This window comes from Hemiscyllium ocellatum, chromosome 15 (genome assembly GCF_020745735.1).
Source record: "Hemiscyllium ocellatum isolate sHemOce1 chromosome 15, sHemOce1.pat.X.cur, whole genome shotgun sequence".
In the NCBI taxonomy this organism is placed as follows: Eukaryota; Metazoa; Chordata; class Chondrichthyes; order Orectolobiformes; family Hemiscylliidae; genus Hemiscyllium; species Hemiscyllium ocellatum.
The window spans coordinates 6,550,639-6,575,379 of NC_083415.1; the positions used below are offsets into that span (position 1 = coordinate 6,550,639).

Consider the following 24,741-nt stretch of genomic DNA (forward strand, 5'->3'; position numbering starts at 1 on the left):
GGATAGGGGGCGGGGCTGCCGTGTCTGTGGGTGTGGCCCCCTGATGTCCTGGCCCTGTGTGGGCGGGGTTATGAGCTGGCGCTGGCCGGGTAGGGGGCGGGGCTGCCGTGTCTGTGGGTGTGGCCCCCTGATTCATGGCCCTGTGTGGGCGGGGTTATGAGCTGGCGCTGGCCGGGTAGGGGGCGGGGCTGCCGTGTCTGTGGGTGTGGCCCCCTGATTCATGGCCCTGTGTGGGCGGGGTTATGAGCTGGCCGGGTAGGGGGCGGGGCTGCCGTGTCAGTGGGTGTGGCCCCCGATGCCTTGGCCCTATGTGGGCGGGGTTATGAGCTGGCGCTGGCCGGGTAGGGGGCGGGGCTGCCGTGTCAGTGGGTGTGGCCCCCGATGCCTTGGTCCTATGTGGGCGGGGTTATGAGCTGGCGCTGGCCGGGTAGGGGGCGGAGCTGCCGTGTCTGTGGGCGTAGCCCCCTGATTCCCTGGCCCTGTGTGGGCGGGGTTATGAGCTGGCGCTGGCCGGATAGGGGGCGGAGCTGCTGTGTCAGTGGGTGTGGCCCCCTGACGCCCTGGCCCTGTGTGGGGGGTGGGGCAGGTTGTGAGTCTGGTGTCCGTCATGCCGGCGGCTGCGTGAGGGTGTGGAGGCCGCAGGATGTACAGCAGTGGGGAGCTGGTCACTGACTTCCTTCGTTACAAACTGTTGCAGAAGGGCCACAACTGGCGGTGGCTGTGTGAGCAGAATGGAGCGGCGGGCCTGGGGACACAGCCCGAGCCGGGAGCGGCCGTGTACAGCGGCAGGCCCGAGGCTGAGCGGGCCCGCCAGGCCCTGCTGGACGCCGCCGAGGAGTTCGAGCTGCGCTACCGCAGGGCTTTCAGCGACCTGTCGGCGCAGCTCCGCGTTACCCCCGACACGGCGTACCAGCGCTTCGAGCAGGTGGTGGGCGAGCTGTTCCGTGACGGCGTCAACTGGGGCCGCCTGGTGGCTTTCTTCTGTTTCGGGGCGGCGCTGAGCGTGGAGAGCGCGGAGAAGGAGATGGGCGCGTTGGTGCCCCGCATCGCCGACTGGATGAGTACCTACCTGGAGAACAACCTGGAGCCTTGGATCCAGCAGCACGGTGGCTGGGTAAGAGCTCGACTCAACTGCATCCACCAGCTCCCTGCACGGCAAAGTCCAGCCTGTACAGGGTACCTGACCCCTAGCTCTAACCCAAAACCCCTTCACCCTCTACTGTGGGGTTGCTGTGCTGTATTCCCTCAGCAATCTCTCTCTCTCTCCACCCATGGTATTTGAATCTTTATCCCTAACTCTAACCCCTCACCCTCCACATGAAGTACCTGACCTCTAATCCCTTACCTTCGTATCCTTCAACAAACTATCCTTCAGGCTCTTAATCCATAGCCCTATAATCCTCCTTCTGCTACATAGTGAGTCTGACCCCTTATCTTTAACCCTATTCCCCAGCATGAGTATTTGGCTCTGACGTCTCCTTTTAGGGTGCTGGCAGACATAGTAGACTGATCCATTCTGTATGATTCTGCGATTCTATGTCCAAGGTGGTGTTGATTTGATCTGAGTTTGCTAATTTAGGAAAATGTTAAATCACTCTGAATTTAGTTTGCTGTGATGCTCAGTTGTACTGTTATTTCATGTTGTACCACATCGGAGTTTCTGCCGTGTGCTGAGAAGGATTTTAACACAGTTTATTTTGGTAGTTAGTATTTTTCTGAAAGCGTATGAGAGCTAAACCCAAGCTCTTACACCCAATTGAAGTCTGGTTTAGAATAGGACAGAAGTGTTTAGTTCTTTAGAGTATATAAACTCCTAATTAATTTGTTTTAGTGTTGTGGGCTGGTTTGACATCAGCTCTTCTAAACAGCATGTCCTTAATTGGTGAGAAATTGTCAATCCCTTGGAACTTTTAAATTAGCGGCACGAGTGAGAAATGTGTGGAATGCATTAAGATAGCAACATGTTGGTCAGGTAGATAAACAAAATTCCCATCTGGAGAAATGAGAGGTGATAAATTTTGAGGGTAAAGAAATGATAACAGCTGGTATGATATTGTGTAGTTTGTGGGAATGGAGGGACTTTGAGTACACTCCACATATCTCTGGGGGGATAAAAACAGTTAATAAATTTGTGTGGAATGCTTTCCTTATTAACCAGTGTAGAATATTTGAGGGAGAGATTTTGCTTCTGCTGTATAAAGTTCTGGTTGACCTCAGCAGAGCACTATGTACAGTTCTGCTAACACAATCAAGAGGTCACAGAGAAGAATTACAAGGGTGTGGTTAGGAGTGGAGAATTTTAGCTATGAGGAAATGTTAGATAAACTGAAAATATTTTCATTGGAATAAGAACAGCAGTGGGAAGATTTTTTTCTGATGAAAAAAATTTGAGGGGTCTAGATTGGGTGGATAGGAAGGAACTATTTCCCTCAACAGATACTAGAGATCATTGATGTTATTTAGTTGGTAAAAGGTTTTTGCAAAAAAGTGAGGAATAATTTTCTTGGCTGTGGGTTTAGTATTCACTGCCTGGAAAGCAAATAGAGTCAAACCTTTAGTATATTTAAAAGGCACTTGGTTTGCACTTGAAATGCCATAACCTATTAAAAACAAAGTTTGAAAATCACGCAACGGGTTTATTTGAAAGTACAAGATTTCAGAGCGCTGCTTTGTCATCATTTACCTGAGCCACCTGATGAAGGGGCTGCACTCTGAAAGCTTGTATTCCAAGTAAACCTTTTGGACTGTAACCTGATGTGATTTTTAACTGTGTCCACCCCAGTCCAACACATGCACCTCCACATGATCACTATTAAAAACAGATTGAGTTGGAATGTGGGATCAGGTTGGTGAGCTCTTTTTAATAGCACTGAAATGATGAGCCAAATAGGCTTTTGTGCTCTGAATTAGAGTCGTAAATTACAGTAATTCTATCTTTTTTTTATCAGAAAGACCGACTTGCATTTCTGTAAAGTCTGCTATAACCTCTGTGTCCCAAACTACTTGACCAAGTGTTTTATTGGAGGTAATCTATCAAACCGTTTGAAATATGTGAATTAATGGAGGGCAAAGTTAATTTTTAAGGTAGCCTTTGAGACTAGGATGTAACACACATCTCTACACCTGAAGAGAGGAACCTTTCTGATCTTTGTTCGAGAGTCTGTCATGTGTTTGCCTGAAGCCTGGAGCAGAAGTAGGACTGTGGTGTTTAAAGATGCAAGTAATTGGTATAATTTGAAATACATGTATAAATCTGGTTCACATCTCTTTAAATGTTAATCCATTGTACTCAGCAGCTGACCGGTGTGAAGACTGATCTATAGAAACCTTTCTAAGACTGAGATTGCTGTGTAATTTCGAACATTGAATTTCAACCTCCATTGCTACACACTGCTGTTGAGATGAGGTGGAAATTTTCCACTCAGCTGCTACCTGTCTCGCCAGGGTGGTGTTACATTAGCTATGTTATTGTATTAGTAACTGGAACAGCAGATCAAATAGATTTTAAATTTCAAATAGCCTTGCCATATGTTATTTTTAATTCATTACCTCAAGTGCTTCCTGTGTTGCCCAGACCTGTAATCACAAGTGTGTGCAGCAAGACAAAATTCAAATTCCTCCCCCCAGGTAAATCCTAGGTTAAAAGGACAAAATGTGTAATTGTAATTGCTATGTACCTGTCACAGTTATAATCAGTACAATAAGGAAATTTCATTAAAGTCAACTTTGGGGATAGTTGAAAGACATCTCATTTCTGCCTACCTCAGCACACATTAGACTAGAATTAGCACAAAGTAAGTTAAAGGATGATGCATTCCTCTTCAACAACAACTTGTATTTATTAGTGCCTTCACCATTTAGAATGTGTAAAAGCATTTCACAACAGTATTATCAAACAATATTTGATGTAGCCTCATTGAATTAGACAGGTTAGAGCAGTTTAAACAGGGTCTCAAATTAAGGAATAGGTGAAGAGGGTTTTTTTTGTTCTGTTGGGCATCACTGATTCAGCCAGCATTTATTACACATCCCACAGTGCCGTTGAGGTGTTGATGACCTTTCACCTTGATCTGCTGTAGCCTGTGTTGTGTAGGTACACTCATGGTGTGTAAACAGTTTTGAATTTTGATTCAGTGGCAATGAAAGACTAGTTATGTAATTCCAAGTCAGGGTGATGTGTGGCTTGGAGGGGAACTTGCAGGTGGTTGTGTTTTTGGTGTCCTTATCCTTCGAGGTACAATAGGATAGATCATACCTTTGGAAGATGCTTTCAAGAAGCCTGAACTGCATCTTGCATCTTGTAGATGGTACATATTTCTACTGCTGTGTGTCAGTAATGAAGAGTGCCAATCAAATAGTGTTGAGCTTCTCAAATATTGATGGAACTTTACTCATCCACGTGAGTGGAGAGTAGTCACACAAAAGCTGATTTGTGCCTACAATGATGGATGGATAATGGAGCGGCTTTGGGGAGTCCAGAATTGAGCTATTAGCTGTAAGGAGAGAAATGCCTACCTTGAGGACCAATAAATTGAAAGGATGACCATTCAATTAAAAATCAGGAATGTAAAAGAGCTCTGAATTGTAAAAAAGAAAATGCTGCGATCTCAGAGGAGCCAAAGTATTATGGGTAAACAGAACTTGTTCCTTCATACCCAGGCTTTTATGGACTGGTACAGGCTTTCAGACTAATACAATTGAATTAGACCTGCCATATGCGTGGTTTAGGTGAGGTAATTGAATTGGCTTTCCTCTGCATATTGTCATGTTGTAATTGAAAGGCCATTCAAGTCACATGTCCACTGGAATGCCAAGAAAAGACCAAGACCTGAAACTTCAATTGCTTCTGCCAAAGCTAGTTTCTGATCTGCAAAGTACTCCCTGTTAAATATCACATCCTTTTTTCCTTATTTTGTGTATGTCTGTAAACAGGTAGTTTAGATGATGTAAGGGCTATCTTTGTTCCTCGGCTAGCTGGTGGTTCGGGAAATTTCACCAGTAAAGCTCATCAGATTAGTTACAGCTATTAGCCATTAACTTTGCACATCATTGTCTCATCTGTTGACTCCTTGATTAGAATTCCTTCCAGTGCAGTTTGTACAATGAGAGACAAAGGCAAAGGCATGGTAGATCAGATGACCTTTCCTGAGTTTAACACTGTCCTAACAAGAGATGATGAAATGAGAATAGCATATTTTTAGAACGGCTCAGTAACATGAAGCAAAAGAAATAACCATTTGAGATGTAGCATCTCAGCTGACAGCACTCCTGTCGTCCTCATACCTTATTCCTGATACCTCTGTCATATTGCTATTCTGATTTCACTAGTGTCACGGACTGCTCAGTTAATTCGTGTTCCTGACGGTGAGACTGATCTACTCAGTCAATGACTGGCAGTCATTTAAACATTTTCAAAGACAGAAGACAGCAGTGAATGATATCCATTTTGCTCCCCTCCTCCCTAAACTAGCCACTGTGGTGGAACCTCTTTCCCTTTGTTGCTATTCTCCTTCCTATCCTGCTTTACTATTTGTGTTATATATGGTGATATCATATGTTTTTGTTTTATTAATCTGGTACTCTGAGCACTAATGCCATTGCCCTGTTGAGAGATGTTGAAGGCATAGGATTCTAAATGCCTTTTGTTTTAATCACTTACAGAGCATGGGTATCGCTGGCTGTCCGGCTAACATTGCCTCCCCCAGCTGCCTTTGAACTGAGTAGCTTGGGAGGCCATTTCAGTGGGCAGTTGACAGTCAATCACATTTGAGTGTCTGGATTCACATGTCAACCAGAGCATGTGAGGATGGAAGATTTCCTTTCCTATAGGGCATTAGTGAGCTAGATAGGTTTTTCCAACAATCGGCAATGTTTTCATAGACAATATTAGATTCTTAATTCCAGATTTAAAAAATAAATTGAAATAAAATTCTATCATCTGCCATGGCAGGATTTGAATCTGGTGTCCAGAACATTTTCCTGAGTTTCCTGATTAATCATCCAACAATAATGCCACTAAGCCATCACCTTTCAGAATTGCACAGAATTACCAGCTTCTTACCTCTTTTTCAGGTAACACTGACTTGCAAAGAGCAGCTGCCTTTTATACATGACAAAGCTCTACTCTTCGTAGCTTTGAGTTTTTAAACAATACGGTGTCTTTATAGCAGATGCCCATTCTCTACTATTGCTTGAGGCAGCGTAAATCCAGGTGTACCTTTGAGGGGGGAATCACAAATTGTCATCTGGTAATGATGCTTTATCAATCCAGGTAATAATGGAACAGCTGTGTCTCTGTTGAAATAACAAGGTGGTAATAAGAACCCGGGGATTCTTGGCTACCTTGAGGATGTTGCCAGTTTGCTCTGAGAATTATACTGATCTCAACTGGTCAAAGTTAGGGATATTGATTTTGGAAATGTAATTTTTTGAACAATTATTCTAGTTATAATTTACACTGGTCCAGTATGTTTAATGGCAGCATGGGAGGGACAGATTTCCACTATTTTGCAGTGGACCAGTTAACTCAGGAGGGTCTAATACTACGATGACACAAAATGTGCAATCATGTAGACAAATAAAAGTTAATCATAGTCTAATTTATAATTGAAATGGTTAGTATCCTGCAGTACCCACCAGTCGCACTGGTGGACACTTTGTGATTCCTCCCCAAGACTGCAGGGAGAGATGGGACCTCTTAATGATTTGCCTTTCAAATTCATAGCAGCAGCTTGTGTGCTGAGCGCTGTTCTTTTCCACAGATCAGAGAGGTCTTTTTGGCAGTTTAAAGCCAATCATGGTGGAGCAGCATGGTGACTCTGGTTAGCACTGCTGCCTCACAGTGCCAGAGACCTGGGTTCAATTCCACCCTTGGAGACTGTCTGTGTGGAGTTTGCATGTTCTCCCCATGTCTGCATGGGTTTCCTCAGACAGTCCAAAGATGTGCAGGATAAGTGGATTAGCCACGGTAAATTGCCCATAGTTTGCAGGCTGAAAATGTGTTGCTGGTTAAAGTGCAGCAGGTCAGGCAGCATCCAAGGAGCAGGAAATTCGACGTTTCGGACACAAGCCCTTCATCAGGCTTGTGCCCGAAACATCGAATTTCCTGTTCCTTGGATGCTGCCTGACCTGCTGCGCTTTAACCAGCAACACATTTCCAGCTCTGATCTCCAGCATCTGCAGACCTCACTTTTTACTCATAGTTTGCAGGCTAGATAGGTTAGTCATGGGAAATGGAGGGTTACAAAGATAAAGTGGAGCTGGTTGGGATGCTGTTAGGAGAATTGGTGTAGACTTAATGGGCCAAATGGTCTGCTTCCACATTATGGATTCTATGGCAAATTTTATACTGTAGATTGTGCCCATTGAAACTGGACACAGCATGCTGCAAGTTAACTTCGTTTGCAAAAGCAAAACAGTTTGGTGATGGTCTGGAGTTGATTATGCATTAGGTGGGTTAGCAGTCGTATGTTAACTGCCTGGAATATCCTTCTCTTTTATTGAGAGTTTACATGCACCGAGTACAGCCATTTTAGTAATTGTTGGTACTGGTTCCTGTGTCAGAATGACCTTGTTATAATCCCAGTTGATGTCATTACTGAGCAAGTCAAATCCCAGAGTGAAATCTGGTTTCATGGAGCATACTTTTTCTTCTGGTTTGTGAAGGTCACTCTCTGTATGTATTCACATGATGCTGCCACTGTCATTGGAAAAAGAAACAAGAAATTGTTACACAAAAAAGCATGGATAATATTTAAGTAAACAAAATAAATGCAAATCGTTACACTAAACAACAAAAAGACAAGAAAAATGGAAAAATGTCATTACAAACATCAGGAAGGAAGATGAATTCCCTTTATCTCAGCATTTCTCTTAAAGACACTCAAACCGTGGTGAAAAGTCACCCCTACCTCTGTTTTTGCTCAGCTGGCACAGTGGTAATTCTTTCTGTTTGGAAACTTTCTTCAGGTTCATTGGATGCCATTCCTTTCAGTTGCTTTCCGAGATTCTGAAAACAAATCACTGATTCAGTTCATTATTACTTAATGTCAATTCCTTAAACTTCATCTTTGTAGGATGTCTTACTCTCTGGCCCCTCCCTACCCTTCTCCTTTTGGAGCCTTCTTCTCACCTCCAAGTGCCTCATGATGTCTCTCCAGCCCTGACTGCTTAAATAATGTTAGTAACCACACCTGTGATGTCATAGAGCTCTTCCCACGGCATCCTCCTTCCTCTCTCCCTCTCTCTGCTGATGGTCAATAAACAACTTAGCAATTATCTTCCCAGATGACAGCTGGAATTACATTATGATTTAAAAAGCTGTTTTGGCCTCTGGCCTCAAAGGGACTTTTTGACTTTAATGGCCAGATTTCTGTCCATTTTAGCACCCAGATTCTCAAATAATATGAATATTTGTACAGTTGAAGAAGCAGGATATTGGCATTGAAATTTCACATTCCAGTCAATTGTCTCAATACTGATTAAGATTTGTGTTTATCTTAAAACTGCTGTCAGCTTCATGGAAATGGGACAAAGAGTCAGAGATGTATAGCACAGAAACAGACCCTTCGGTCCAACTTGTCGATGCCGACTAGATATCCTAACCTAATCTAATCCCACTTGCCAGCACCTAGCTCATATCCCTCCAAATCCTTCCTATTCATATACCCATCCAGATGCCTTTTAAATGTTGCAGTTATACTAATCTCCACCACTTTGGCAGTTCATTCTGTACAAGTACTACCCTCTGCGTGAAAAAGTTGCGTAAAGAAGGTATATCTTTACCTTCTAACCCTAAACCTATACCCTCTAGTTCTGCACTCTTTTTCTCACTCACCTCACTCACCCCCGTGCCCCCCCCCCCCCAGGGAAAGAGACGTTGTCTGTTTACCCTCTCATGCCCCTCATGAGTTTATAAACCTCTCTAAGGTCATTCCTCAGCCTCCAATGCTCCAGGGAAAACAGCCCCAGCCTGTTCAGCCTCTCCCTGTAGCTCAAATCCTCCAACCCTGGCAACATCCTTGTAAATCTTTTCTGAACCCTTTCAAGTTTCACAGTATCCTTCCGATAGGAAGGAGACTAGAATTGCACGCAATATTCCAAAGTGGCCTAACCAACGTCCTGTACAACCACAACATGATTTCCTAACCCTTCTATTCAATATTCTGACCAATAAAGCAAAACGTACTAAACGCCTTTTCATTATCCTATCTACCTGCGACTCTACTTTCAAGGAGCATTGAACCTGCACTCCAAGGTCTTTGTTCAGCAACACTCCCTAGGTCCTTACCATTAAGTGGGCGGCACGGTGGCACAGTGGTTAGCACTGCTGTCTCACAGCGCCTGTAGACCCGGGTTCAATTCCCGACTCAGGCGACTGACTGTGTGGAGTTTGCACGTTCTCCCCGTGTCTGCGTGGGTTTCCTCCGGGTGCTCCGGTTTCCTCCCACAGTCACAAAGATGTGCGGGTTAGGTGAATTGGCCAAGCTAAATTGCCCGTAGTGTTAGGTAAGGGGTAAATGTAGGGGTATGGGTGGGTTGCGCTTCGGCGGGTCGGTGTGGACTTGTTGGGCCGAAGGGCCTGTTTCCACACTGTAAGTCTAATCTAATCTAAAGTGTATAAGTCCTGCGAAGATTTGCTTTCCCAAAATGCAGCACCTCCCATTTATCTGAATTAAAGTCCCATCTGCCACTCCTCAGCCCATTGTCCCATCTGATCAAGATCCCATTGTACTCTGAGAGACGTGTGAAATGTTTACAGCTGGAATAAGTTCAACCATTACTAATTCTGGCAAATGTATGTTATCACTAATTTTCTAATCATCGATTGGACTATTTACCTTTGGATGCTTAAAATTTACCTTCTCTTACTAGCATTCTTTTACTTTGCATCATTAATGTCTTTATTTATAGTTATTTTAAAATTCGCACCTATTTTCAAATCTATTCATAATGTTGCCCTTACCCACTGCATTCTCTGAAATCTTCTTCATTTTCACAATACCTGCATTACTGTCATTCTGGCCTCTTGAGTATTCTCCGTTCTATGTGTCATCCACTGCTTAGACCCCAAATTCTGGAATTCTTACCCTACATCTCTTCATTTCACTTACCTCCTTCATGGTATTAATTAAAACCTACTATTTATGAGAGCTTTTGATCATTTGACCTGATCACGCCATGTGGTTAGGTGTCAAGCTATGTGCATTTTAGTATGTTAAATGTACAATATAAATGTTTGTGAACCAATTCTGGTACCAGCTTAATAAATGTTGAGCCAGTCAACGAATCATCTTAGGCAGTCCCACTGGATCTGGGATGACTTACTTTAACTTTGGCTTATGGATTCTTAGATGGCTGACTCCACAATCTGCGGACTCTACCACCTGAAGGGCAGGTAGTGCTTGAAGGGTTGGGGTGGATGACTTGTTTGTAGAATTGTTTGCTTCCCCAGACACCTCTGAGTTCCCTACCAAATTTCTTGATGTGTTCAGTGCGTTCCTGAATGAAGTGACTCCAGTTTGGTCAATCATAAGCCAGTGACTTGTTTGATCTCTTTCAGGATGTTAATGTTTTACTGATCTGGGAGTTGATCACTTGTTTTGGGAGCCCAGTGTCAGGCATATGACATACAATATGCCATGTGTAAGTGACCTTTTGATGCTGGGCATGTTGATTTGAAAGAGGTCTCTGCTGTTGAGAGTTGGATTTGGTGAATTCTGTGCCCCTGGCGGTAATTGTCCAGTGCTTTGAGGTATCTGTTCCACGTTGTCCCTTGGGTCCCTGTTATATCTTTTCTCTTCTCACCATAAGCTTTTGCTCTCTAGCTCTGGACTCCTCCCATCCCAGGGAAAAGATCTTGTCTATCTAGCCTATCCATGCCCCTCATGACCTTATAAACCTCTATAAGGTCACCCCTCAGCTTCTGATTCTCCAGGGAAAACAACCTTAGCCTATTCAGCCTCTCCCTGTTGCTCAAACTCTCCAACCCTGGCAACATCCTTGTAAATCTTTTCTGAACAATTTCAAAGTTCACAACATCCTTCCGATAGGTGGGAGACCAGAATTACATACAATATTCCAACAGTAGCCTAACAATGTCCTGTACAGCTGCAACGTGACCCCCCCCAACTTCTATACTGAATGCTCTGATCAATAAAGGCAAGCATACCAAACACCATCTTCACTACTCGATCTACCTGCAGCTCTACTTTCAAGGAACCTACACTTTAGATTTAGATTTCTCGCAGTGTGGAAACAGACCCTTCAGCACAACCAGTCCACACTGACCCTCCGAAGAGTAACCCACCCAAGACCCATTTCCCCCTAACTAATGCACCTAACACTATGAGCAATTTAGCATGGCCAATTCACTTGCCCTGCACATCTTTGGACTGAGAGGAAACCAGAGCACCCAGAGGAAACCCACGCAGTCACGGAGAATGTGCAAGCTCTGCACACAGTTGCCCGAGGCTGGAATTGAACAGGGACACTGGTGCTCTAAGGCAGCGATGCTAATCACTGAGCCACCATGCCGCCCAAATTGCAAGTTTTTGTTCAGCAACACTTCCCATGACCTTCCCATTAAATGCATAAGTCCTACCCGTACTTGCCTTTCCAAAATGCAGCATCTCACATTTATGTAAATTAAACTCCATCTACCACTCCTCACCTATTGGCCCATCTAATCAAGATCCAGTTATACTCTGAGATAACCTTCGCCGTCCACTACCCCTCCAATTTTAGTGTTACCTGCAAACTTACTAACTATGCTTTCTATGTTCACATCCAAATAGTTTACATAAATGACAAAAAGCAGTGAACCCAGCACAGATCCTTGTGGCACACCACAGGCCTCCAGTCTTAAAAACAACTCTTCACCACCAACTGCTGTCTTCTACCTTCGGACCAGTTCCATGTCCAACTGGCTAGTTGTCCTGTATTCCCTGAGATCTAACCTTGTTAACCAGTCTGCCGTGAGAAACCTTGTTGAATGCCTTACTGAAGTTCATATAGATCATATCCACCGATCTGCCCTCAACAATCCTCTTCTTTACTACTTCAAAAAAACTCAACCAAGTAGGTGTCCTGTCCCTCAGGATTCCCTCCAACAATTCGCCCACCACCGACGTCAGGCTCACTGGTCGATAGTTCCCTGGCTTTTCCTTACCATCTTAAATAGTGGCACCACATTAGCCAACCTCTAGTCTTCTGGCACTTCAGCTGTGACTATCAATGAAACAAAAATCTCAGCAAAGGACCCAACAATCACTTCCCTAGCTTCCCACAGCATTGTAGGGTACACCTGATCAGGTCCTGGGCATTTATCCACCTTATGCATTTTAAGACATCCAGCACCTCGTCGTCTGTAATATGGACATATTTCAAGATGTCACCATCTATTTCCCCACATTCTATACCTTCCATGACCGCCTCCACAGTAAAGACTGATCAAAATCCTTGTTTAGTATCTTCCCCCATCTCCTGCAGTTCCACATAGACTGATTTTTGAGGGGATGTATTCTCTCCCTCAGTTACCCTTTTGTCCTTAATGTATTTGTAAAGTCCCTTGAGATTCTCCTTAACTGTATTTGCCAAAACTGTCTCGTGTCTGTTTTTTGCCCTCGTGATTTACCTTTTAAATATATTCCTACTTGTCTCTATGCTTTTCTAAAGATTTGCTTGATCTCTGCTGTCAGTGTTGTGCTGTGGGAGCCAGTTGGAAGAGGGCCTTATTGTTTTTTTGGGTGTTTCATTGACCCTAGATGTCACTGAGTTAGGACCTCTGGTTTGCTGGTGAGAATCACTGTTTGCATGTCATTGTGGATAAGTAGGTGATGATGACAAGTCTTCGAGGAGAATACACTGTAACGTTTGTAATTGACAGAGCCAGGAAGTAGAAGTCTATAATGTTGGTGCTGTTACTGAGAATTTTAAAAAATAATTTGCCTAAATAATTATTGGTTCTTAAGCTCAGTTTCACATTAGTAATTTACAGCACGATTAAATTAGCATTTTGTATCATTCAAGTGGCCAAATCAGATAATTTGATAGCATCAGGCTAGCAGTCAGGTTGACTCCATTCTTGGGTTAAGGAACGATCGCTGAGCAAAGGGAGTTGAGCACTGCAAATAATTGCCCAGTGAAATGTGATTATGGAGTTGTTTTGGAAACTGGAATGTGTGGATTGTATCGGAACTTTCAGGTTATGAGAAGGCTGCTGACTCATTGAGCATGTCATCCCATTACTATGGTATTCACTCTTACTGCTGACTTGTATCATTTAGATTGCTCAGACTGTTACTGCATGCTTAACAATTAGGCTTCATTCCGACATGTTGAATGAACTTTTCCAGGGTGCCTTACTAAAGTCAATGTTTACAATGTGGAAGGAGGCCATTTAGCCTGTCATGTTTATCAGTGCACTGAGAGAGAAACTTAATTGGTCCCAAATCCTACCTTTTTTCCCATAGTCCTGCAAATCGTCTTAATTCAGATAATTATCTAGTTCCCTTGTGAACACCCTTGATTGAATCCTCCTCCATGACTCACAGTGCATTCCGGAATTGTGAATTTTCCTCCTTTTGCTTCTGCCTCTTTGTTCACTTGTTTTAAAGAAGTGATCTCATGCTTTTGACTCATGTGCAGATGGAAACAATTTCTTTCCACTTGTGCTGTACGCGATTTTCAAGACATCTATCACTTTGAGCTGCTCACAAGTGGGTATTTGATCAGCAAGAATTGAGTAAACCTGAGAACAAGTAGCTGATGACATGGTAGAAAGAAAAGATTTTGAGAATTTTCTGAAACTTGTGTTTAGGAGGTGAATTGGAGAATGAATGTTGGGAAGTGGAGTGTAAGCCAATGATGGTGGGATTATGGTGAGGGCTAGTCTTAAACCCAGAAGTGCACACTACTTCGATGGCTCAGACTGATTTCATAGAAGAATTAGAATGAAAGTGAAGAGTATCAAATAAAAGCACTGGTGAGGGAAAGGGCAGAATTGTAAAGTTCATCCACTTTGGCTGCAGGCTCTGATTTGATTAGCAGAATTCTAGATCAGGAGGATAGAGCCTGAAAGGAAATTATAGGCAAAGTCTAGTTTAAACTTAACCAAGGTGTTGATGAGCGCCTTGGCAAGTATAAAATAGATTTGGTGCAGGTTATGGAGATGGGAATAAGTGATGTTGGTGATTGACTGACTGACTGGTTTTGAGGTTTGTAGCTCAGCAAATGATTGAGTAGAACAATAAAGATGCTGGCTATGGGTTAGAGCCTGCATAGGTAGCTGAGCAACCAAGCCACGTGCCTTTTGCTTTACTGCAAAGTAATTCGGTTCCAATGCATCCAAACAGACTAGTGCTCAGATAACACAGCAGTGCTTCTGGAGACCAGGGTGATGATTAGGTAAGGGTGGGTGTTGTTAGCTTGCATGTGGAAACGAATCTTTCAGGCTGATAGTTGTTGGAATGGCCACTGGTGGCCTGTGCAGGTTGTGGTAGGGAATCCATTGTAGAGTGTCTTTCGGCTGGCCATAAGTGGGATGTGAGGGGTTGAAGAGAGCAGTCTCAACAAGAGTAGATTAGGGGGACAACTGTGTAATTGCTATAATCGCAGTATCTTTTTAACTTGAGTAGTTTTGGTCCTGCCAGTTGAATGTAGCCAGTTGGGGAGAGTGACAGACGGAGAGGATATGGGGTTGAACAACAATCGAGACGAGGCAATAAGTTGGGCATGCAGGGGAGTGGATGGGCTGTTTTTGATGTACTCGTGATGATAACGAGAGCAGTGTTGCCTAAGGTAGTGTGTCAAACACTTGTGACGTTGTTGTGAAATCTGATGTACAAAGTTTGGAAACCATTGGAACTGTGGGTGAATCAGAGTTCAATGTTCTTTCACAAATGAGGAAATAGCATCGTATAGACAGTGAAAATGTTCTGGATGAACAGATGCATCTGGAAAAATCAATTAATGAAATGGTGCAGAACCTTACCTCAAGTTATTTATTTTTGTATCTGGGAGAGATGAATCACTGTTACCACCAGCTGTGGGAGGCTGTATTGTAGCTGAATAAATCAGCTTGTCACAGTCCTTACCCTAGCACCACATCATGGGACTGCCACTCCTTGTTTGTGAAATGGGCTTGTCTGCTCTGCCAGAATCTTGTCAATGGAACATTTTATTTTTTGATCGAAATCTGTGATATTTCACACAGCCTTCGTTGAGTGAAAATGTTGATGATCACCTTTTGTCTAGTATTTACTGTAATTATACTCGTTGGCATATTGTTGTTCAGGATGATGTGTTCTGGTACCTGGAGTTTAGGTGGACATGTGTGCAGGACTTTGATCCTAAGAGCAACATTCACCTGTTTGGTCCATCAAGTCTGCTGCACCATTCAATGTCATGCTTGATCTGGTTGTGATCTTAACTTCTCTTGTCAATCAAAAATCTCTTCTGTCACGTGGACCTCCCTTAGTTGTCTGTGCTTCACAACATGCGCTGCTGCATAACTCATCCTCACAGTCACCTGCAGACAGCAGTTTGTGTGACTTTCTCTGCACAGGTGACCACAATAATGATGTTTGTTTTGCTATCCTACACTTCCAAGCCTCACCAGGATGTGCCTGTCACGTCAAATAATCCATACTGAAATCAAATCAGTGAAAGTGCTGTATTTCCTCACGGAAGCATTTTCATGACCTTTACCAATGCAAACCACATCAGTTTTTGCTCCACAGTCATGTGCACCAGTTAGGAGCTGCAGCCGTTTTTTTCTTGGAAGCAGATGAATGATTCATTTTCCTTTTTAGCACAATCTGTTGGTCTTCCATATGGCTTTCTGGTGCCAGCAATATATCAGATTTACAGAGCTTATTTCACAATTTGCTGTGCTGGGAATGTAATTTCACAATCTCCACATTGCTGTGGTGCTTTGTGACTGCTGCAGGAAGTTTTCACTTAGCTGTAGTTGTACCCCACAAAATCACAACTTCAAGTAAAGTCGGTTTCTAGACGAATCAATGTTAAAACTGGAATTCCTTATCACCAAAAAAAATCCTTTATCCCTTGTAAATTGAAATATTTTACATTGCTAAGTTCCTACTAGAGTAAATCAAATGACTTTGAAAGCAAGAAAGGTTTTTAATATTTTAAAAAATTTGAATTTTTCCACTTTCAGTACCTCCTGCTTGCCTTTTAAATCGCTTCCTACTACTTGATCCTTCTCCCTGCTCTTTTCTTTCCTTGACATTCCTATTTGTGGCCAGTCTGTGTGGTGAAATCTCTGACAGTGAGGCTGAGACACTGCTGCCTGTGACTTGTGGCAGGGACCCTTTATTCAGCAGGCTCCAAACTATCTGTTTAAGCTGTTGTCTGTTTCCGAAGATGTCTTAACCAGTGCTTAATAGCATCGTTTTGAGAGGCTGGCCACCGCCGCCACCACCTCCAGGCTCCACGTTGCCCGGCTGCAGGACCCAGGCCTTTGTTTTATTTCTGATCAGCACAACTTACGCAAGAAAAAGCTCGGTGTCTTTTCTCTCAAGAAAACTTGCATTGAAATCCTCTCTGGCTGCCCAAAGTCCGATGGAGAATTAAGCTATTCTTTTTCACAACCTGTTCTAAGGTGTTATGAGACACCTCTGAAGCAGGTGGGACTCAAACCTAGGTCTCCTGGCTCAGAGGATGGGGCAGTACTGTTTAACAAGAGCACATCCTTCTTCTGTGACCTCATGACAGCATCAAAGCCAACTGTATTCCTCTTGAGTGATATTCTTCATCAGTTGAATGGTGTACCCCACGTTAGTCTGAGAGTTGAAGGTCCTTTGCCTTCAATCCTTCAGTCTAGTTTAACTTCAGCAGCTCTCCTGTGTTATTGCACTGTCTGTGAGCCCTGTGGTTCTGGGTACTATCTGAGAAGAGTGAAAGGGGAGCAATAGCTGCCACGTTCAGTCACAGCTAACATGCTGCCTGCCAAGTGGAGAGGCAAGAACTCCCAAGCACTTGCCTGTCGAGAGGAGCAGCTCCACTGTGTCTGAGGGGGGACTGGGGGCATTGTTGGCTTGCAAGAGGGCCTGACAGGCAACAGTTAAAACATTGCCAGGGACAAGCAGCTGCTCAAACAGGTAGTCTGGAGCCTGATGAATAAGAAATCCCTGATGGAGACTGCAGGCAATGGGGTCTCCGCTCCACTCTTGATGGCCAGGCATGGGGAAAGTCACAAGGTCGAGCACAGAGACGGGCTGCCTTGAAGAATGATCTCAGTTCAGGTCAGAGGCTGAACCATGTATCCTGCTGGGACTTGACCAGGTGAATGTGAAAAGATGTTTCCTCTTGTGGGGGTCACCATTCCTGATGAAGAGCTTATGCTCAAAACGTCAACTCTCCTGCTTCTCAGATGCTGCGTGACTGGTTGTGCTTTTCCAGCATCACACTTTTTGATTCTGGTCACTCTCTTTAAGGCAGACACGTGGAAACATTTTTATTTTGAGGGCTGAGTATCTTTGGAATTCCCTTGTTCTAAAGGCAGAATCTTTAAATATTTTTAAGACCGATATTACCAAGGTAATGAAAGATTCCTGGACATCAGGAAATGCAGAGTTAAAGTTTAAAATCAGATCAGACGTGATGTTATTAAATGGCGAAATAGGCTCAAAGGACTGGTCTACTTTTGCTCTTTATAGGCAAAATACTGAAAATGTTGGAAATCTGATGCAAACACAGTGATGGAGAAACGTAGTCTGGCAGCATCTGTGGAGAACAGATGAAGTCATAAAAGTCATACCACATTTGAAATGTTAACTCTGTTTCTCTCTCCACTGATGCTGCCAGACCAGATGAGTTTGTCCAGCATTGTCTGTTACACTCGTTTCTCATTTGTTTAAATGGTATCTGAGGAAGAATGTTCTGGCTATAGGTGGAGTGTAACAAAAGTCTACCTGACTGAGTCCTGGGATGGTGAGACTGAATCAGTTAGGATTCTCCTCATTGGAGTTTAGAAGAGGGAGGGAGATCCTGGGGGTTAGTCTCAGAGAAACCTATGAAATTCTAAAACGAGAAGATGGTGTAAATGCTGGAAGCATATTCCTGTTGTCCAGGGAGTCTGCAACCATGGGTTCCTAAGGATATGAGGTTGGCCGGTTAGGACCGAGATGAGAAGAAATTGCTTCACCCAGAGAGTGGTGTGTTTGTGGAATTCTCTGCCACAGGAAACAATTGAGGCCAAAACTGGGAATGTTTAAAGAAGGAATTAGGTATAGCTTTTGGAGCTAAAGAGATCAAAGGGTACGTGGACAAAGTGGGAAGAGAGTACTGAGTTGGTAAATAAAACAAACAACTGTGGATACAGAAGATCTGAAGCAAATTGCTGAAGAAACTCGGCAGATCTGGCAGTTTCTGTGGAGAGAGAGCAGAATTTGAGTCCTGTGACCATTCAGAAGTGGTAGTAGCTAGGAAAAATGCTGAAGACAGGAGGAGAAAGGCGAGTAGTCCGATAGATGGAGTTGAAATCCAGTTGGACAGATAAAGGAATGCATTTTGGTAAGCCAAGGTAAGAGAAAGGTGTGTCTTAGAGGCTTAGATAGACGAACGAGCAAGTGTTACATTCCCATGCAATGGCAGAAGGTGTAACATGGAGGTGTGAGGAGATGCTGGGAGTAGAGGAGGAGTGGACCAGGGTGTCCAGGAAGTGACCGTCCCTGCAGAATGCTAAAAGAGGAGGGAGGGGAATGTGTGTCTAATGCTGGCATCCTACTGGAGATGGTAGCTTGTGATTCTTTGGATGTGGAAGCTGGTGGACTGGAAAATAAAGACCAGTGAAAAGAAGAGAATGTATGAGTGCAGCAAGAAAGTGTAGGAAATGGATCACCTACAGCCAAGGGCCCTGTTCCCCCACAATGGTGGGGAAACATCAAGTGAGAAGAAAGAAGGACATTTGATGGAGAAAGGTAAACAATATTAAACTGAATCTACCATTGGTTTATTTCTTTTTCCTTCATTTGAGTTGTGGGGGTGTGGCTGGCCTGACCAGCATTTATTGCCCATCCCTAATTGCCCAGATTGCAGTAAAGAGTCAACCGCATTGCTGTGCATTGAGTTCTGGGAAAGGGTGACCAGACCCAAAATGTTACCTCTGATTTCTCTTGAGATGTTGCCAGACCTGCTAAGCTTTTCCAGCAATTTCTGTTTTTGTTTTTGCCTTACAACATCCATGGTTCTTTTGGCTTTTATTAAAATGGATTTCATAGCTTTCAACAACACTACATGCTCCAGTAACTTATCCATGGTAAAGTGAAACAGCGTTAAATGGGATAGATTTAAATGCAGACCTCCAAACCAGTTTTTAAATGTATTGAACTTATTGTGGTTCTGTTTGCCGAGCTGGGAATTTGTGTTGCAGACGTTTCGTCCCCTGTCTAGGTGACATCCTCAGTGCTTGGGAGCCTCCGGTGAAGCGCTTCTGTGATCTTTCCTCCGGCATTTGTAGTGGCTTGAATCTGCCGCTTCCGGTTGTCAGTTCCAGCTGTCCGTTTCAGTGGTCGGTATATTGGATCCAGGTCAATGTGCTTATTGATTGAATCTGTGGATGAGTGCCATGCCTCTAGGAATTCCCTGGCTGTTCTCTGTTTGTCTTGTCCTATAATAGTAGTGTTGTCCCAGTCGAATTCACGTTGCTTGTCATCTGTGTGTGTGGCTATGAAGGATGGCTGGTCGTGTTGTTTTGTGGCTAGTTGGTGTTCATGGATACAGATCGTTAGCTGTCTTCCTGTTTGTCCTATGTAGTGTTTTGTGCAGTCCTTGCATGGGATTTTGTACACTACATTGGTTTTGCTCATGCTGGGTATCGGATCCTTCGTTCTGGTGAGTTGTCGTCTGTTGTCATGACAAGCAACATGAGTTCGACTGGGGCAACACTACTATTATAGGACAAGCCAAACAGAACAGCCAGGGAATTCCTTGACGCATGGCACTCGTCCACAGATTCAATCAATAAACACATGGACCTGGACCCAATATACCGACCACTGCAACGGACAGCTGGAATTGACAACCGGAAGCAGCAAAGACAAACTACTATAAATGCCGAAGGAAACATCACAAAAGCGCTTCACAGGAGGCTCCCAAGCACTGAGGATGTCACCTAGACGGGGGACGAAACGTCTGCAACACAAATTCCCAGCTTGGCGAACAGAATCACAACAACGAGCTCCCGAGCTACGAATCTTCTCACAAATGTATTGAACTTGCCCAAAAATATTGAAACCATTTGCTGCTTTATCATCATCAGACCAGAACCCAACTATTGACACACTTCATCAATTTCACACCCTGTGCATGCCATGTTTGACACAGCATTTATCCACTAATCTATCAGAAGAGTTAACTTAAATGAAAGCATCAGTGATTCTGTCTCTGACTGACAGCGCAGGTGTATATTGTGAATATGGTGCTGAGATGGAAATTGGGCCAACAGGTTTATTTTATATTTATTCTCCAAACACATTCCCAGTTATTTAAGCCAACAACAAATGGATTGGAGTAAAATTGCGCCCTGCATTTAGAATGATTACCGCCGTGCGTTAAGAGGAACTTGGCCCATTTAAGTCTGCACCAATCCTCTGAAGACATCCCACCCAGCCGCAGCCCCTATCCTATCCTCATAACCCCACATTTACTATGGTTGACGCACTTTGCAAATCCCTGGACACTGCAGGGCAATTTAGCCAATCCATCCAACGTGTACATCTTTGGACTGTGGGGAGAGGCAGGAGCACCTCATGGAAACCCAGGCAGACACAGGGAGAATGTACAAACTCCACACAATCGGCCAAGGCTGGAATCAAACCCAGGTGCCTGGAGCTGTGAGGCAGCAGTGCGAACCACTGTGCCATCATGCCACCCTTGCCTGACCAGAATCTATCCACTTCTGCTTTGAAACCCTTCAAGGACTCTGCTTCCACTGACTTTAAGGGCGACAATTCCAAAGACACTTGATGCTATTGAACGACAGAGTAGGCTTGAGTGGCTGAATGGCCCTAATTGGTATGTTTACAAGAAAGATGTTTTGAAGGAGCATCACCAAATTAATGTTCGGCAGTCAGGGACGGATATGGGTCAGACCCCCCACACCATTCAGACAAGCAGAGTTAGTAATATATCATTCAGCATTTCAGAATTTCTGGGACCTTTTTTTTGTGAGAATGCACGGTGTTGTAGAGATCTGCAGGCTTTGGTACAGGATGTTGCAGGTGTACCCTGACAGGTTATCTGTGCCCACTCTCGTGTTGTCAAGCAGCACATTGAATAGAAAAAGGTAGTAAATGTAGCAGCTTTGACATCCCCAGGACATCTCAAAGCAGCTTACAGCCAAACAAATATTTTTGAAGTGCCATTACATGTAATGTCAGAAATGTGCAGCTAATTTATGCACAAAAGGATTCCTTTTTATTTAAATAGAATCTCTACAGTGTGGCCCAACAACTGATCCTCCAAACAATATCCCACCCAGAACCATTTCCCTACTACTCTACATTTACCTCAGATTAATGCACCTAACGCACGCATCCCTGAACACTATGGGCAATTTAGCATAGCCAATTCACCTAAACTTCCCATCTTTGGACTGTGGGAGGAAACTCGGGCAGACGCGTGGAGTTTTGCAAACTCCACATAGACAGTCGCCTGAGGTGGGAATTGAACCAAGGTCCCTTGGTGCTGAGAGACAATAGTGCTAACCACTGAGCCACTGTTCTGTCTTGCGTCAGTGCGACAAATGAGTAAGTAATCTGTTTAAATGATGTTAAACCAAGAATGTTGGGAGAATCCCCCTCCTCTTGAATTTTAAACCATGTTTGAGACCTGCAAGGCAAACAGGGTCTTGATTTAATATCACATCTGAATGGTGGCACCTGCCTTGGTGATGGCCATTTCCTGCAATATTCTGTCATGCTGCTTTCTGTACCAGAATAAATATCTGAATATTTACAAAATCAATTGTACTTACAAATTCATGTAAAAGTGCAAAATGCCCTGCTACTGATCCAGTCATAATATCAAGTCATGTCATCAAGCATCACTCTTAATTGCAACATTGGCCGATCATCTGATGAAGTGGGATGTGATGAGCAAAAGCTGAGAGCAGTGGGTTCAGTAATTAGTCTAAGTTTAATGGAAGTGCCTTGCGTTGCTGTCATATAAGGCCAGCAGAACTGTCTTGATGAGCTTAGTGAGCTACTGCTGTCTCTGGTGAACCAACTCTCTAAGTGATCTATCATTTGGTCCTAGCAGTTAGCACCATTAGCTTTATTGCAAACTTTTGGGTACTTATCTAGAATAGCTCAAACTGTTTTGCAAACAATTGGGGATTGAGCTGAAAATGATGGCTGTGACTTGTTTAGAAGGGATCCTGAAATACCTGGCTGGGCCTGTGAATAATTTGATTTGATTTATTGTTGTGACATGTACTAAGATGCAGTGAAAAGTGGTGTATGTGCTATGCAAGCAGACTGTACTATACAAAGTGCATCAAGGTAACAGAACAGAGTGCAGAATACTGTGTTACAGCCGCAGAGAAGGTGCACAGAGAGAGATCAATGGTAACATTTGAGAGGTCCATTCAAAAGTCTAACAGCGGGGAAGAAGCTGTTCTTGAATCTCTTTGCGCCTGTACTCAAACTTGTACCTTCCACCCAATGGAAGCACATATGACTGGGGTGAGAGGAGTCTTCAATTACATTAGTTGCTTTCCTGAGGCAAAAGGAAGTATAGACCGAGTGAATGAATGGAAGGCTGGATTGCATAACGGACTGGGCTGGGTTTCACGACGACTCATTGGAGATTAGGAAGGGCTCACACAGCAAGGTTCTGGGATAACTCATGGCAGGGGTGAACAGGAATAATTGAAAAACTAATCCTCCTTTGTGTGAGTGGGAAAATTTCATTTACATTACGTGTTGCAAAGATTACAAGTTTTAGATAAAATCCCTTTTGGGAAAACTCAGCAGGTCTATCTCCACAGATGCTGCCAGAGCTGAGTTTTTCTAGTAATTTCTGTTTATTATTTCTAATTTCCAGCATCTGCACTTTTCTGGTCTTTTGCTCTGTATTCCTATCACCCTGTCTGTAAGAACATTGTAAATGAATTTTCCCCATTTCTTTTTCTAACGTAGTTGGGGCACTTTTCTCTCACTGCCTCTGTTTCCAGGCTCTGCCTTTCTGAAGATTGTAACAGTACAGTGATAAAGTTAAAACTGTAGTTGGATTTATTTCATACAGTTAGAAAAAGGAGAAAGTGAGGACTGCAGATGTTGGAGGTCACAGTCGAGAGTGTGTTGCTGGAAAAGCACAGCAGGTCAGGCAGCATCCGAGGAGCAGGAGAATAGACATTTCAGGTATACATGATGCTGGTATGCATACAAACATACAGGAGGAGATAGAATCTGCAAGGATAAAGAGATTCTTCAATTATCAGCAATTTAACTACACAACAATCAAGGGGCACCAGTTTAAAAACATCAAACACACACGGAAACAGAAATAGCTGGGAAACCTCCAGCCTGGCAGCATCTGGAGAGAAAACAGAGTTAATATTTCAAGTCCAGCGACCCTCCTTCAGCACTTCAACTTCTTCAGCAATTTATATTTTTTTGTTTTTGAGTTTCAACACCCGTAATTCTTTGGGGTTTTTATAGTTTAAAAATGCCCTCACTTTTGAAATGGAAGCCCAGAAGACTAAAACGAGATTTAACGGTCAGGTCATCTGAGGAGGGTTTTCTGAAATGTAACTTTTGCTTCACTCTTGAACAAATAAGGCTTTACTTGGAGAGCATCAAAACAAGTTGTTGCTGCTCAGGCCAGAGACTTACTGCTTTCAAATCTGTTGTCAGGGGTTTTGATATTGTCAGTAGATGTTGTATGGAACAGTGTTGATCCCTGAATTGTCTGTGGTTTCAATATTGTATGTATTATTTGGCAGCCGAGTTCAACTCTGTTGGAGCCAAATGACTCCACCTACTAGGGGGGAAGCTGCTACCATTGAGACAAAGCCTCGTCCTGCAGATAGCCATCTGTCTGTGGTCCATATCTCGAGGTTACATAGAAAGTTATCAACATTCTTGTAGGATGGGTGTAACTTAAACTTCCATTGTGCCAGAGTTTCTCTTGGAGCTGATCATTTCTACAGCAAATGAGTGCACAACAGTTAACAATCAAGACCCATCGGGATGGTACGTGGCTGTTGATTGTCTCATTTAATGTTACCTTCAGAATAGCTTAGTACCATTTTCTCTTTCTCTCTGTACCTTTTTGATCCCCTTTTAGTTCTAAGAACGATATTTAACGGTCTCAACTACTTTCTGTGGAAAAAAAGTTCTCTGTGTGGAAATTTCTCCTTATCTCAGTTATCCATGGACCTACCTCATTTCATTAAGCTGAGAACTCTGGTTCTGAACTTCTTGATTGACTGAAATGTCCTTCCTAGCTGGACCCCCTTCTAAATTGCAGTCAAATTCCAGCCTAATCGATCCAGTCTGTCTTTGTATGTCAGTCCCACCATCCCAGGAATCAGTCTGGTAGAAACTTGGTTGCATTCCCTCCACGAGGAGACCAAAACTCTGCACATTACTCCAGGTGGGCTGTCACCAAGGCCTTGTCCAGTTGCAGCAAGGCATCGAGTACTCTTGCCATGGAAGTCGACAAAGGATTTGCTTTCTTCACAGCCTGCTGCACCCGTTTGTTTAAGTGTTC

The 24,741-nt window shown here is 43.6% G+C and overlaps 1 protein-coding gene across 2 annotated transcripts in view; it reads left to right on the forward strand.

Annotated features, from left to right (window-relative positions):
- The first annotated feature begins 561 nt into the window (after positions 1-561).
- Positions 562-24,741, forward strand: part of bcl2l1 (BCL2 like 1) — a 69,923-nt gene continuing 45,743 nt past the window's right edge. Inside the window, exon 1 of one of the 2 annotated variants that reach the window (XM_060835941.1) lies at positions 562-1,114. In XM_060835941.1, coding sequence (XP_060691924.1) covers positions 644-1,114 — 471 coding nt within the window. In that variant the 5' untranslated portion in view covers positions 562-643. The remainder of the gene's footprint in view (positions 1,115-24,741) is intronic. The other variant, XM_060835940.1, reaches the window with a different exon arrangement.